General features: G+C 41.5%; 1 protein-coding gene and 1 long non-coding RNA gene across 2 annotated transcripts in view; both read left to right on the top strand.

Annotated features, from left to right (window-relative positions):
- The first annotated feature begins 1,981 nt into the window (after positions 1–1,981).
- Positions 1,982–6,657, top strand: sox4b (SRY-box transcription factor 4b). Its single transcript, XM_085473182.1, has one exon. The coding sequence runs from the start codon at positions 2,590–2,592 to the stop codon at positions 3,832–3,834; it is 1,245 nt and encodes a 414-aa protein (XP_085329308.1). The 5' UTR covers positions 1,982–2,589; the 3' UTR covers positions 3,835–6,657.
- Positions 6,658–11,257: 4,600 nt separating this feature from the next.
- Positions 11,258–16,540, top strand: part of LOC146698164 (uncharacterized) — a 166,656-nt gene continuing 161,373 nt past the window's right edge. Inside the window, exons 1-2 of the long non-coding RNA XR_014922995.1 lie at positions 11,258–11,350; positions 12,865–13,248. This is a non-coding gene — a long non-coding RNA (uncharacterized LOC146698164). The remainder of the gene's footprint in view (positions 11,351–12,864; positions 13,249–16,540) is intronic.

Consider the following 16,540-nt stretch of genomic DNA (forward strand, 5'->3'; position numbering starts at 1 on the left):
CAGTTCTGCTCCATGAACACACAAATTGGAGCCCAATTACCCACTGCTTTACTTGGATGCACTGCAGATACGAGGCCATATTGAATATAATTGTATCCAGTGAAATGCATCCAGTAACTCTGGCGACTGTACTTTCATACTAATTTCCCTGTGGCGGTCTAAGTCACCTCTGACTCCACTTTCATTAAGACACTGAACATCTGATCAACTCTCCTGGTCTCTCTCTGTTACACAGACACTTGGCACTATTTTTTTTTAAATTATTATTTAGATTGATTTTTTTAATGTGAAGAAACAGGCATGCTCCCCTGGAAGCCAGAATCATTAAAGTGGTGACTGTTTTCAATCTTTTTTTTAACACCACCATATTGCTTCCATTTCCAGTTAATTCCACAGCCTGTTCTACCTCAGTGCAGTCTGTTATACCTTATTCCAACATACCCGCAGATACACGTTCACTCTGCACAACCGTATCGCTTGGATGCCTCCCTGTCGCACAGAGACATTATGTAATTCACCCCTGGTAACTGTATTCAATGCTGGGGTTGATCTCTTTTTACTCTCCCTAAATTTTCTGTAGCACAGACCGAGACAGGGTCCTCTCCGGCTATGCGACGCCATCTAGCGTCACTCCTAACTCCGCATTGTAGTTTAAAGCCTTCCTACGTCCTACTCTCATTCGTCTCTTTTCATTTATGTGACTCATTACATTTAAAGTAGATTAAATCACAAATTGTCATACTGGGTGAACTGGATGCCCCGAGAAAACAGAGCCTACTACGTGCTGTGATTGCTTTAGGATGATAATATGTCTACAAGCAAAATATGTTTTTTTTTCTTTTTACCCAGATACTTTTTGCGCACCTTTATTAGGTGCATGTGTTAAGATTCAGGAAAACAAGATAAAGTGATGCTGTCTGTTGGCTTTCTGTTTTTGTACACACGTTTCATCTGATTGTGGTCTTACCTTGCGCTGTGCCGTGCGTTTCTCTCTCACCGGTGCTTTTTGTGTTACGAAAAACTGCACTGAGTGTCAGTTTTGAGTTGTGTGTGCGTGTGCGCGCGAACGAGAGAGACAGAGAACAAGCGCTCTCGCAGGCGGTTAATGCGCACACACATCGCACACACAGCCTACTTCTTCTTTTTTTTCTCCTTTTTTTCTCCCTCCTCGCTTCTCTCTTTCTAGTGCGCTGGAGAGGGTTCGTTCGATATGTGTTATGTGACAAAAGACCGCCCAACCCCGCCTCGGAGAGAGAGAGGAGTGAAAGCAAAGCAAAGCATATATACAGCTTGGCTGTCTTGGAGTCTTTACTCACACCAGCCAAACTATCATGTCAGTCTGCTCGCACGGTGACCACCTGTAGGCAAACTATCACCAATTAAACTAATTATCGCATGTTTCAGTCAGTCGTTAGAATGATAATCAGTTTAAATGAGTGATCCCATTATAATATAGCCTGCAGTATACGCCAGATAACCTTAGAGTGTGTTATCTTTAGCATTGCAAGCACACGGCAATGGACCACTGTATCAGCTGGCTTTATTATAGGTGCGCACCATGCACAATATCCTCACTCTCTGTGTGAGGATAATGGAAGAAAAGGAGGCTGGTTAAAACAGAGTGCGTGGCTTTTGTGCCGTCTCGGGCGCGCTGGTACAAACTGCACTGTGTTTAAACGGCCATATGGTGAAGTATACTTAGCTTTCCTATAGCAAGGCTACATGTTAATGATATACACATGGGCTGGTGGTGAGGGGGGTGTTCATAACATAAGCCAATGTCTCTTTAAAAAAATATGAAGTTTCTTGTTGTATTCTGGAATGAGGTCAGACACGAGGCTCCTCATTGCACGCGCTGATTATTATTAGATTCCATTTTTGGCCAATCGGCGCCGAGGTGGGCGTGAGTCTGGCACGGAGGCAGGCTAGCGACAGGATTTCATTGGTGGATTTTTATCGCCGTTGTATTACGGGAAGGAATAAATGCAAGTAAGGGGGCCGGGCCGTGAGGGCTGCTTGAATCGCGACTGTAGTTGATGGGAGGCGGACAGTGTAACTCGCTCTAGCTGATTTTTTCTCCCTTACACAGCATGCATGGCTTTTGTTTCTGATGCAGAGAAAAGCACTTACCCTACACACTGTACTTGGGAGCCCTTTGTAAGTGCCCGAGCGCACAGTGTGGCACCCGGTCTGCGCTCTGCAGCTGCATAGACTGTGCTCAGTGGCCCCCACGGCTAAACTGGTTTTTTATAACAGAAGGGGAGACTGAGAGACTGATTACAGGGTACACAGTGGAGACTGGGCTACCATCCGTGCTGTTTTAAACGCCAACAGAAGCTGGAAATTAAACTTTTTTTTTCTTTTTACGCATCTAGCCGACTGAGGCTACTCTGGACTGAAGTGTTGCCGAGTTTACTGCGCATCTCAGGAGTGAATTATTTCTTGCACTGGCTTTTACTCGGCTCAAACTGTGAAGAGGAGGAGAGAAAAGAGCTGAGTTTGCTTTAATAGTGAATCAGAGGAGCAAGGAGAGAGGGAGAGAAAGAGCAAGCACACCGCTCTCCCCCTCTGTCTGCACAGCTGGGCAGCATGGTGCAGAAAATGAGCCACACAGAGAGCACCACCGAGGCGCTGTCCTTCTTCGCCGGGGACTCGAGCTCCGACTCCGGGGCGTGCATGGACCTTGAAACGGCCGCTTCGCCTCTCTCCCCGGGCTCCACCGCTTCTTCGACCGCCGGCGACAAGTTGGGAGACAACCCGGCGTGGTGTAAAACTCCCAGCGGTCACATCAAGAGACCCATGAACGCGTTCATGGTGTGGTCCCAGATAGAGAGGAGAAAAATCATGGAGCAGTCCCCGGACATGCACAACGCCGAGATCTCAAAGAGGCTGGGGAAGCGGTGGAAACTGCTCAGAGACAGCGACAAGATCCCCTTCATCAGAGAGGCGGAGCGGCTCAGGCTGAAGCACATGGCGGACTATCCCGACTACAAGTACCGGCCAAGAAAGAAGGTAAAATCGAGCGCATCCAAGCCCGCAGGAGAGAAGGGGGAAAAGCTCAACTGTAGCTCCAACAACACCAGCACTAAGACGTCCTCCTCTTCGAGGAAGACCGGATCCAAATCACCCAGCAGCAGCAGCAAACCCCACAAATCACTTTTCGGGAGCAGCAGCAATAGCACCAAAGCATCAATGTTTGCCTCTGAGCACCCAGCAGAGCACCACCACAACTCTCTCTACAAGTCCAAGTCCGTCTCCTCCTCAGTAGCCAAGCAGATACCTGATGGCAAGAAGCCCCGACGAGTGTACGTGTTGGGGAGCAGCGGGACTAGCTTGAGCGTGAGCCCGGCGTCTTCCGTCGTGGTCCCGGCCAGCCCGACGCTCAGCAGCTCGGCGGACTCCAGCGACCCGCTCAGCCTGTACGAGGACGCGGCCAGCGGCAGAGAGGAGGGTGCGGACTCCCCCGGCAGCAGCGGCAGCTTGGGCGGCTCTTCGGAGCGCCACGGTGGGCACACGTACAGCAGTCGGCGGGCTTCCTCGCCTACCCCCTCCGGCTCTCACTCCTCCGCCTCGTCGCACTCCTCCTCGTCCTCCTCGGAGGACGAAGAGTTCGAGGACGACTTGCTCGACATCAACCCGAGCCCCAGCTTTGATAGCATGTCGCTGGGGAGCTTTGGCTCCTCGGTGCTGGACAGGGACTGGGATTTGAACTTTGAGTCCGGCTCCGGAGGGTCCCACTTCGAATTCCCCGACTACTGCACACCCGAAGTCAGCGAGATGATCTCCGGGGATTGGCTAGAGTCCACCATCTCCAACCTGGTGTTCACGTACTGAGAAAGGCAAGAGACGACAGGTAACATCCTGAAAGCAAATTAATAATAATAACGAGAAGAAGAATGAGACCACAAACAGAAACGGGGACATAAGTGGGCGCAATAGTTTGTGTTATAGGTTTAACTGCATCAGACTATTAAAGCCCCGCTGAAACTACCCCCCCAGTCCTTTCTCGTCCCCCAAAATAGGCAAGAGGCTGCATATCCTTGGAGAGCTACACTTTAAAGCAAATAAATGCCTTTTCTAGGCTACTTTTCTTTGGATGCGTCGACTGTGGGACTTAATACCAACACGACAGTGAAGGGGGTGAAGAAGAAGAAGAAGAAGAAGAGGAAGTAGTACTGGAGACTGAAAACGCTCAGTCGTGGACTGTTTTGAACTGAACAACTTTACTGTGATTGATTTGCACGTCGTTCACTTAATCAATGTTGTTGACGATTTAGCAAAAGAAAGAAAGGAAAAAAAAAGAGACATTTTGCAACTTTTTACCAATCGCCAGGTGAACTTCACCACTAAAAAGGTACAGAAATGGGACTGCCGTGCGACATTTTTTGTTGTTGTGGTGTGTCACTAAAGAGGGATTTAAAAAAAAAAAAAGAAAAAAAAAGTGAAACCAAGGTGGGTTGGAGTTTTTTTTTAATTTTTTTTCTAAGTCGACTATTTTCTCAAAAAGCAAAAGGAAAAAAACACGTTAAGCATGATAGCCTACTTTGTTCCTATCTTGTGCTGAGATTTTCTGTGAGACTGTCGAGCAGTTTAAAAACTAGTATTAGGGTTATTTAAATGGATAGGTGGCGCTCGCTTCGGTTCTTCTCTTTAAAAGAAAGAAAGGAAAAAACGGACATTGAAATAATCACCAGCTGTTGTAATTTTTCAGACTTCAGGATTCAAACGCAACTTCAAATCTGTGCTGAACTTTATACACATGTTCTCTATGATTCAGGACCAAAATTCTTTTAATGTTTTCGAGATTTTAACTATAGAGAAATCCTCACCGGTTTCGCTCTCTTCTTTTCCCCTTTTCTCCTCCATCCTTTGAGCTTTGTTTTGTACATGTATTCAGATGCCATTTTATATGGGATGTTGTATTTATATACTGGGCCAAGCATTTTTGACTTGATCATTTTTTAATTTCTTGTATACATGATCTAGTCCTGTATTATTATTATTTTCTTACACGATTGTTTGTCAGTATGTCTGTGTCTGTCACATTTCCTTCTCAGGCGAAGGGCTAGAGTTTAAAAAAAACACACAACTTTTGATTTCTTTTTTTATATTTAAATGTACACACTTTTGGACACTTAAAAAGAGAGGAAACAGTTTGATTATTTTCTCAGTGTATTTTTGTACAAATCTATATAGAAACTGGGGGAGTCAACAATCGGTGTGTGTAGCCTACTAATACAGCTGTATTGGATTTTCTAATTTTTAATACCACCGGCAGGCTGCTTTTCATGCTGCCTTCAAGTGCTTACAGTAAGCTCGTGTGCTCTAAGGTTTTGTTGCCTGTCCAAACGTTTCCCCCACATTTTTTCTTTCTTTTTTCTTTTTTTTCTTTCGCAAAAACAGGCAACAAAACAGACCTTTTAACCGCGGTGCCAATTGTTTTTGATTTTAGAAATCAAAGGCACCAAACTACATTTACCTACTGACGAAATGAAGGAGCCCCCGTGGCTCAGGTGTGTAATTCATGTTTTACTTCAGTAAACAGGCAAACTTTGCGTGTCTTTTACCAGCATATGCTCTTAAGACTTCTCTGATATCCAGTCCCTAAATATTTCAATATCCTGTATTGGCCGTAGCCTGCAGGCATGACATGCTTAACTTCTAAGGATTTAATTGCGATTTGCCCGACAGCACTTGAAAGCAGCATCAGCCTTTGTATCAGCCTACCTTCAACGTTTACAGTGCCAGACTGCAGGCTCCTTAAAGACACAGGAACGCATTGTTTCTGCAGGCTATTCCTGTGGGCCATGTGGGTTTAAGAGCATCACTATCTTGAGCAGCCACTTTGCTTTTGCATTTCCTGTCAAATATCTTGCCTGTGACAACAACAAGGAGATTGTAGCTTTAAATTTGACTTATTTCTTGATGTTTTCATTAACTGATGTCACATTTGCCAATCAACCACTGGATTGAAATAGCACTAGCGTTGCAGCAAGTAAACAACAAGGATGATAACATCAAGCGTATTCAAATTTCAGACTTGAGTTCTGCAAACACCTACTTGTACTGCGTTTCTCATTGTATTTGAATATATAATCTTTTCTACTTGTGGGCTAACTATTAGCTAATAATTGTTTTAGTATCTTTATGGCATGGTGAATAGCATTTGTATTTCAGATTCAGGTTATTAGCTGTTGTGTTTTTCAGAAAAAAATGGAAAAAAATGAGGAAAAGCGATGAAACGTGAACTCGGTCTTTGTATATTTGACTGTATCATAAAGCAAAAAGATTGTGTGTTTATGTACGTTGTTGCTATCGAGGACAGGCACTGTCTAGAGCTGCCATCTTTTACACATCATTACCTACATTCGAGGTGGTCAGTTCAGACTGTTTTTTTATATATAAATATGAAAGCATTTTTAAATATATTAACTTTATTTTTCATCCATCCTGTGCAATATGATGTGTAGAATTATCATTTATTGTCTCTAATCATGCCATAAACAAAAGTACCCACCCTCTTTTTGAGTCTCAGAGAAAAGGGGCGGGGACTCATGCCAGCTAAATTGTGTCCATTCACTGCCTGTCAGATTGTTGATACAAACTTGTGTACAGAACTTTTTCAAGGAAGGAAATAAATATCAGCTGGAACTGAAACTCAACAGCTTTTTTCTTTATTCATGAGTGTTGTTTTTTTGTTTGTTTTTTTAATCTCTCTTTCAATGCCACAAATACCCAAGACATGATACATTTGTGTTATTATGTTCCAAGTTCATCTCCTAACAGTAGTTGTCCAAACTGTGTTTAATTATTACATTATATGTTGTTAAGTGTTTTCTATAAGAGGATGAAGATTTTTTACTCACCACTTCAGCTGCTTTTAATTGGCTCTTCTATTCTTCTCTCCCCAAGTTAATCAAGCCATGGTTTACTTGGGGAGAAATGGACAACTGAAAGCAAACGTTTGCGATGCGGGCTGAAAATAACTTAAGTGCTCAAAATAACTTATAAAAACTGTCTTGAGTAATGAGCATTAACTGCTTTTGGGGAAATCCACTCCAGCGGTGTGGCAACACGCTCCCCCACCAAAAAAACTACTATTTACATAATTTTAAGAGGCAAGCAAAAATGGTTGTGAGGTCTGCAGTGTGAAAGAAAAGTGGTTTAGCGAAGAATTATTCAAATATTGTGTTGTAAACTTTCTCAGCCACTGTGACAATTGCACATTAAGTCAGTTTATATTATCCATGTCTGCACATCGCAGGGACTTTTATTTAAGTTTCCTCTTAATGCGGTGTAAATGCCTCATTCATATAGGAAACTTTCTGAAAACTGTCGCAGCTCAAAAAAAGCACACACACTTTAAATTCTAGTCACCACAAAATGGGATGGTTTGGTTTGGAAAGAGTTTTGTAGCAGGTGTCAGCATCCCTAGAGTCACTATCCACTTTATTCTGTAAATAAAGCTTAAAAGGCGATGCTCTTAACCCCTTTGTGACATAAGTTTGATGCTGGAGTTAAGTGGTATGGAAGCTTTGTTAGGATTCAAGTCTACATCAGATATTCAAACGTGTAGATTTGTTTATTTTAATTTTTTGTATAAATGACATGACCTTTTTCTGTATTTACTGTTTTTATTATATTTGCACATCACCAAGAAACCGCATGAAGGCTGCACCCATCTGTTCAAGCACACATGTAAAATTGATTTATGCCTCTAGAGTTTAAAATTCTAATGCATTATGCATAACTTAAAACCACGCTGCTACTGGGTCAAAGCAGAAAATAGTTTAGCGTCACGCGTATCGAACAGAATACACAAGTCGTATTCCCAGCAGCGCTAAATCATGACGATTAACAACGACCTCAGAGTATCTTTTGGTGTTGCTACAATGTTACTTCTGGAGTTCACGTGAATTTCTTTAGTAATAAAAAACAGAAGAGATAGCATTGAATGGACAGAACGCTCTTTATCCCTGAATATTTAATAAAACAACCTGGTAACCGGAAAACTGTTAGAAAGATGATGCAAGAATACAACCTGAAAAGGAAAATATGAATTGCCTGCTGCACCCCTCCTTTATTTCCCCTTCAAACCTCCCCTGGATAATACATTAAAGAGAACACACCCAAGCCAAGAACTGATCATGAAAAGCGATCCCACACCATTGCAACTGACCAAAATATGCCTCAAGCAGTTAGGGCAGGTTTGCCTAAGCACCTTATTTCTTCTATATAATAGCACACTGCTTATTTACGTCATTAATCAAAGACACACACATACTGAGACCACCTTAAGTGACTGAATGAAGGCGGCTCATTACTGAATACATAATTATCTTCATCCAAGATATGTCTATTCTATTCTATTCCAGCCTGTTGTGCCGTTACGCTGGCATTCAGACTTGATTCAGTCATGATTTCCCTTCCCCCTCTCCCAGACAGACCCTTATTGTGGGGGAAGGGCTGTTTTAGCAGCAGTCAGCCAAGGGCCCTCCAGCGTAGCTGACAAGCATGTCTGTCTACAGTATGCGGATGTGTCTGTGTGTGTGCATGTGTGTGTGCGGGCATGTGCATCATACCACATGACATGGGTATTTTTTGATAACAAGGCAAGAGACTGTATACTTAACTCAAATATTAATGGTTTAATTTATTATTATCATTGTTATTATTATTATTAATTGTTGCTATTTCTCTTCTGTCAGATACTTTAACACAACAGACGATGCAGCTCGAAGCCCACAGCGACTGGTTTTATTGCATAACAGTTTATTTTATTAAATTACTGTAAGTGTTCCATGGTTATTAGTGTAACTGGTTTTGTGAAACTGTTATGTATGGTAAAAACACCAGCATGTTTAGGAGTTATCAGTTATTTTTATTGTCGTAATTAGATGCATCTTGATGCCCTTTTTCACTGTCTGACGTCTACTTTTAAATAAACGAGGAGTAGATGTATAAAAAACAAATCTGCATTGATTGTGGAAACAAAGTGAGCGTGTACAAGTGCATAAATCCATAGTGGATATCATGATACGACTGCTAACTATCTCCTTAATGAAATGCAGATATATGCATTTTATAGCAGCTTAATTAGTCGTGTTTTAAAACTAACCTTACACTGCAAATAAACAGTTATTTCAGCTGCCAGTTTTAGCACCCACTGCATACTTCATATCTTAATGTCCTCATGATTGTGAAGCAATAATATCTGTACTGTTTGGTATAATCTTGCAAATTTCTTAAGATTTCCAGCACTTCTGTGTGTCTGTGTGTGTGTTAAGCTCCTCTAAGCTGTATGTAGCCTGTTCAGTGTGCAGTCTCATGCCTGGCTCAGCTGACTCCTCAGTGGGAGATGTGCAGGCAGCAGTCAGGGCAGAGCAGAGTGGAGCAGAACAGGCTGATTGCTGGAGTCAGTGGCCCAGTAAAACCACAGCAGGGGGGGGGATAAGAGCTCTGCCGGAGGGGCAGAGAGAGGTATGACTGTATCTCTGTCTGTCTGTCTGTCTGTATATAATATATCCATCCTGAGCTAAACCCAAGGGGGTAGATGGTGTTGCTGTGGTGATGTGACTATATGACTATTTATCTGCTTTCTGTGATTTACACCCCCCCCCCCCCCCCCCAATTATTGATGTGCAAATACCATTTGTTATAGTCGCTGTTAATACACAGATTTCCGTGAGGAGTAGCTCCTTCCTTTTATTATTTATTTGTATTTGTATGGCATATAAATGAAGGACACAGTAGTGGTGTTGTCGGCTATCTTTAGTTTTTAAGTTTTTACCTAACTGGCTGTGTCTAGATGTTCCCAAAATGCATTCACTCACACACTTGTGGAAACCGGTGTACACAAAGAATGCCGCACACAAAAGCAGTATTGACTAGTACGCTGCTTTTTCAGGACCCAGGTCAGGTCCAATAGGCAGAGCCACAGAGGCTTTTTCTTCTGCCTGTGAACAGCAGTGTGGTTAATCACTGTCACTGCATGTATTTGCATTTGAATGTTTCCTGTTGTCCTGCGTGCTCCTTTACAGCCGTTACAAACGTTACAGCCGGGACAAAGAGCTGCACATAACTGGGAGAAGGGAGACGTGATTATGACTTCTTCCCTGCCCCTGCTCATCTCCCTCTTCCCCCTCCTTCCAGCACACCCACATGTAATATTACCAGCACCACCCTCACCGACTGCAGTACCAAAAGCAGCCTTCCTAATGAAAAAAAAGCCTGAAACTCTGAAACTCCTTTAATTTATTTTTTTATTTCTCACGACATCCATACAGATTTACATTTCCTATTGGAAGGAGTTATACAACAAAGAGTAACTGATGTTAAGGTAGTGGTTAAGTAAAATTTCAAGTTAAGTTATAAAAACTAGAAAGTTTGCTCATGTAAATGAACTTAATCAAATTAATTAATTAAATAAATGAATAAATATTTATGTATTTACAGGGTGCAAAGATGTCTAAATATTCTATTTACGCATGTTTTGGTGTATCACTGTTACTGTTCTCCAAACTCAAAATAAAGCTTTTGCATAAGATTTGACGTAGCAGTAGCACAGCGGATCCCCGTCATTACAAGTCTAGAGCTACTGATATACACACACCACTTCATTCTTTATTAAAAAAAATAAAAATAAAAATAAAAATCATTTCCCCCCTTTTTTTGGTCTCTTTCTTTGTTCCCCTGCTACTGCTATCCAGACACAATGGTTGTCTCCACGCGGAGGATACAGGAAAGTTTTTGTCAGCCAGCCAAAAGACAAGAAGAATGGAGGAAAAAAGTATTTCGGAAGCAAAGATTTTCTAGTGTGACAGTTTTATGAGGGTTTCTTTTGGTTGCGACTTGAACGAAAGAGAGAGAGAGAGAGAGAGAGAGAGAGAGAATGCTCAGTGAAGAGCACCTTGCAAGCCAGTGCCACAAAGAGGCTTTAATGAATAAACAAACGCAAGAAGAAAAAAATTTGGGTAAAAAGAATAAATAGATATCCCACGACACAGACAGACATAATTAGCTGCTTTGTAAAAAAAAACTTTTGGGGAGTTAGTGTGTTTAAATAAAGTAAAATAGTAATAATAAGTATAATGATAGAACCCAACACCGTGATCTTTATCACTCGCACGGATCCACAGTGTACATTGTTTTGTGCATAGTTGTTTGACTTTGAGAGGGCGGGACTCTTTGGAGAGCGAAATGAACTAGGCGCGGCCAAAAAAGAGCCCCATCCATCTATCACACGTGTAGACAAAGGGGGACTCCACAACACAAAGCTAGATGTGCCCTCTCAAACTTTTTTTTTTCCTACAACCGACAGCAGCGCGCGCACAGGAAGCCGACTGCCCAGGTGAGTTGTCTCCAAGCGGCACACTGTCTTTGCTTTCAATCCTCGAGCGATTTTTTGGAATTTATTCCCAGTTAAAAGTTGCGGCTGTAGTTGGTGCGTCAGCGCTCAAACTTGAGCACAAAGCAGGAGGGAGAGGGAGAGAGAGCTAGAGAAATCGAGGCAGCAAGGAAGGAGAGAGAGAGAGGGAGCGAGAGGAGCGGTCCCCTGTTCCTTTGTCTGATGCGGGTCGCTTTGAGGAGAGAACTTGAGGGGGATGCTCACACACGCATCTCCATAACGCTCATTAACACTCAACTTGTGCTACTTAGAAGCAATTGTCAGGGAGCTTTCATGGAGTTGAGGCAGAGTTTGTGGGGTTGCTGTATTTTTTTGTCTCTCGAGGATGTTGCGACACAAGACAAAGCCTGTCAGAAGTTTGCGGAGGAAAGGACCTTTTTACGCACGCGAGAAAAATCACAGTTGGCTGATGGATAGTTTGTAAATACTTCTTTTTTCCTTCTTAGTGCAGTAGTTTTATGACTGTTGTGTTTACGTTCTTGCGAAGTTGTCTTTCTGCACTATGGGAATTCCGCGCAGTGCAATCAGGTGTAAAGTCTCCAAGAAACAAGAAACGGTAACACAGAATTAAACTTTTTTTTCGCACTAATGAGAAATGATGTTTATAGGCAACAAAAAAGATGCAATGACGTGAATCTAAAGCGAGCTCGTCTTGAAAATCTTTAAGAAACTTGTTAGAGTTTATTTGGAAATAGATCAACAGGTATAAGTCGCTGCAGCTTCTTTGTTAGGCTACTGTAAAGGCTCCTTTGTTCTCAGTCCATACAAAGAAAGCTAGCAGAAAGGAGCGCAGATCCACCAGGAAACAACTTTTTCTTTTCTTTTTCAAACTTGCAAAGTTAAATTTATGTGATATATATTTTTTTATTATGTTGTTTAATTCTAGTATTTCAAAGTGTTTGAATAGCTTTTATTTGCCTTGTTTTCTTTTAAAGAAGCAAATACCCGGGAAATGTCAATGTAAATACTTTTTATTGTTTATTGAGTTTTATTGTTAAGTTCCACCTTCATTTTTTATTATTTTTCCTCGTTATTTAAAAAAAATAAAGTGGACACGATTTAAAAACAAACAAACTTTCTTTATGTTGTGAAGGTGTGGCCAAACAACTTGTGTGGATTTGAAGCATTCCACAGTGGAGTAGCTCTACCCTTAAACTTTGCATTATTCAGCAAAGGGGAGAATTCACACCTACAGGATTTACATGTGGTTTGAAACCAAATCAGTTTGTTATTCTATATAAAGAAATATATATATTTAAAAGTTTCTAAAAACAAATTTGACTCATACAGTTCATTCACACACTTTTACGCTGCTTATTCACTCCTAAAGTACGAGTTTAATATGATTTAGACTGGGATTCCATTTGAATGAGAAAAATGTGCTGTAGCTTTGACTGACTGCAATGCCTTTAACCTTTTTTCTTTTTTCTTTTTATTTGTCTGGGCACTGTCCTTAGGTGGGAATTTAAGCAATTTAACCAGTACAGTGCTTGCTTCTGATGGATTAAGAAAATAAAAAAGATGTGTAGAAAAAAAAACACATGGAAGATGTACAGATTCACCTATCAAGCCATTTTTAAGATGAAATGAAGGATTAAGAGACTGTTCACTTTTCTTCTGGATGAACATGAAGACTTATCTCATGAGGATTTAGACTTCAGCAGCAGCAGCGCCAGTCGGATTGTGTTTTAGGCACACTTGGAAATCTAAACCTCATGGAGATACTTTGAGGATTATAAAAGATGTGCATGTAGAATGCCACAATACAAGACGCGTCCTGGGCCAAAGTCCTTGGGATAGCAGGATATTGCTTTCCTGATCCTTCTCAGCCCCCAGAATGGGTAGGTAATATTACTCTTTAGTGGGAGATGGTATGTGGCACTTGTTCAACCACTTGTTTGCAGGGCTGGTACATGTGTGAAATCCCTAGCACACGCAGGGACACACAAACACACACACACTATTTTCCAGCTACATTTGTCATCAGCTGTATTTTGTAAGGCGTTGTGTTGCCCCTGTACTGTAATCTGAGTTTATTTGTAATGCCATATATTATTTAGGCTTAAAGCTAAAATCAATATACAGTTGATAAAAGATTATTTTGAGGCAACCAGCTTGTCTTATCATGCCAGTCATTAGTCATTGCCCCTGAGAAACTAAGATAATTTTGGCATGGTTAAACAATGATGACTACCAATACTGTAAACTTGCAATTCTCGCAATGTCTTTTTGTATTCCACACTTGTTATGCACGGGGACATTTTTTTAATAACACAGTGAATAACCATGAAATGCCCAAAGCACCTTAATGAAGCTGGACGTTTAGTCCAAGTTTGTTGCACATGACCACTAGTCTGTATTGTAAAATAATGAGCTAAAAGTTCATCTGATGATGTGCAGTTTGTACAGTTCAGTAGTAGTAGAGTCCCTACCTCATGACATGTTTATATTTTAGTTTAGTTTTATCTGTGCATGGTCTCGGCATAGCACAGCAGCATCATTGTGTCATAGTCGGAGTGCATGTTTCATCTGATTTGACTTCAGTTATCTTTTATAAAGCCCAAGAACGCTTTTGGGCCAAATTTGAGTGTCCACGGTCTGATCAGTTTTAACACTGATAGTTAGTTTCACTTACGATTGCGTGACAGTCGCATAATTTGCACGCACTGTGATCCACAGCATTCATCAGTTGCGAAATGTTCTGTAGAAAGAGAAATCTTTCTTCAAATGCTCAGTTCATTCAGGGGTCAGGCGAGAGCGAGACCATCCTACGATGGAGAAGGCAGTTTTGTATTTCGCCTAATGCTTTAGCAGCAACTAATTCAGACGAATCTCTTAGAGTCAGAAAAGAGTCACAAGCTATTCAACTGGCCTTCTTAACCTGCATTTGCATTCTACTATACAGGAGTGTGAGGGAGAGAGGAGAGTCACTCCTTTCTCTCTCTTTGCAGCCCCTTATCAATGATGTCATTGAGAGCCAATGAGAGCGTACAGTGGAACTTGTAAGCATCCAAGCTCCACCTTCCAGTCGCTTTGTGCATGGTAGCCCACATGGTCCTGCAGCATCACATTTTCACCATGCATTACTCTGCAGCAGAGAACGGGAGAGAGAGAGGCAGAGATACAGGGATGTGGCTCTTGGCTATGTGTTCTGATGTTAATCTACCGTGTCTGCTCAGAAATGAGTTGTTTATCATTTTAAACATGCAAAGAGCAATCAGATAACATTTTAAAAATGATTTGCCAAAAGCCTCTGAGATACTATTAAATAAGATTATAAAGAAGAATAAAATCCAGCCAAATAACATCGTTAATGTATACTAAATTATTGAAAGTAAGGCTAAAATGCAAAGAATCATTGGAGAAGATTACCTCGATAATATCCCTTAAATCAGTTCGAAATTTCAAATTAGTTACTAAAAGACATGCGGGTCCCTGACAATGCTTTTGTCGGCTTTAATCACATTACTCACTTTTTTCTTCTTGTAACCAGTGGAATTGACTGGAAGAGAAATATTTTACTTGCTTCCTGCTGGTGTTGTGCTAAAGACTCACGTCACTGTCTGGAAGTGAGTAGATCAGTTGGAATCAAGGTCAGTCGATAGTGTGACACACAGGTAGGGCAGATATAGGTCAGTGGCACAATATGGGTGGTGATGAGTCACAAACACACACAGACAGACATAGAGGGAGGGAGGAAGAGGGAGCATGGCAAATTGGACTCTGAGATATGGAAGCTTTATTTAACACAAATCATATCAACTTTGCAATGTAACATATAAATGAACAGGAAGTGCATATTAAGCTGCACTCATAACTCTGTAGCTCTTACATGTGACATAGTGAATTTGAGTTGTGCAGTTGCATCCAGTACTCAGATAATGAAATAGTGAGTAAAACAGACACATCAGGGTTATAATAAATAATCATTATGACATGCCCGGCACTTGGCTCTTAATAGAGATTGCACTGGGGTGCTTTTTCCCACAATACAGCATGCTCCACTCTGTGCATCTTAATTACATTGCTTATCAGTAATGCTGTTATCAAGTGCGGGGCAGTTTTCTTAGCATTTGCCATTCAGTGGACTCTTTATGAGAGGATACATTCTTGTATGCGGTCGCCCTAGTGGGAGCTGCAAATCTAAACCTAATCCACTGAGTTACACAGGATGACATTAACGCAGCAATCTGTGCCATCTCTCAGTTCTGAAGTCTCAATATCCATCTAAGCTGCTCATTAAAGTGGGGAATGGTTTAACACCCTCTTTTTCTATGCGCCATATGCACAACTAAATCTGTGTCACTATAATCGCTTATCCATCCTTGTTTGTTGTTACACTAAAATGCAGCTCATTCTCTGCCTGGAAGTGAAGTCTAATAAGAGCCACGCTTTGTACTGCAGAGTTGGAGCAATGTATTACCTTAGATTCTCATCCCGGAGATGCCAGCATTCTACATTGTTTCTATCCATTTATAATGCACAGCATGTCTGTAAAGAGTAACTAATCACTACAATGAGCCTAATTCTCCTAGACATTGTGTGGTTGGGCCTCTTGAAAGCTATCAGGTTTATTTTTTACCGCTCGCTGTATGGAGGTTATGGGAAATGCAGCTGATAGTGGCTCACATAAAATCCCTATAATAAATTTATGTGTACGCTGCTGGTGTTTTCTGGTTTATTAAGCAACAAAATGACAACAAATGCCACTTAAGGCCCAATCTGTTTATGCAGCATGTGATGCCTACACACCGTCGACCCTTAACTGTGTATGTTAACACTGCGCTTTATCTAATTCATGCTATTTTTACAGTCTCATATGTACTGTCTGATGCTCTGATACTAGCGCTGACAGATGGCCAAACAAATTTTGAGTTGGACCTTCAGAGCGCAACAGCCGCTCAAACAGATTTTGTATGTGTTATGTTCTGCGCGCCTTAACAAAAGAACAGAATTGGTTGAGATGGGCTGGTTGTCAAAAACAGCAGCAGTTAATAATCTTTTCATTTTCTCCACCAGCCGATTTTGGGCTGATAGTCCTTTTTTGCATATCATTGAGTCATACAGTTGGTACAGTTCAGTGCAGTAAAACAGGCCCACCATTACTAATCATGACGACAGCCCGAATTCTCC

The sequence above is a fragment of the Copadichromis virginalis genome, linkage group LG11, assembly GCF_057382275.1.
Source record: "Copadichromis virginalis isolate Kocher_CV1m ecotype Utaka linkage group LG11, C_Virginalis_male_GT1.1, whole genome shotgun sequence".
NCBI classification, from domain to species: domain Eukaryota; kingdom Metazoa; phylum Chordata; class Actinopteri; order Cichliformes; family Cichlidae; genus Copadichromis; species Copadichromis virginalis.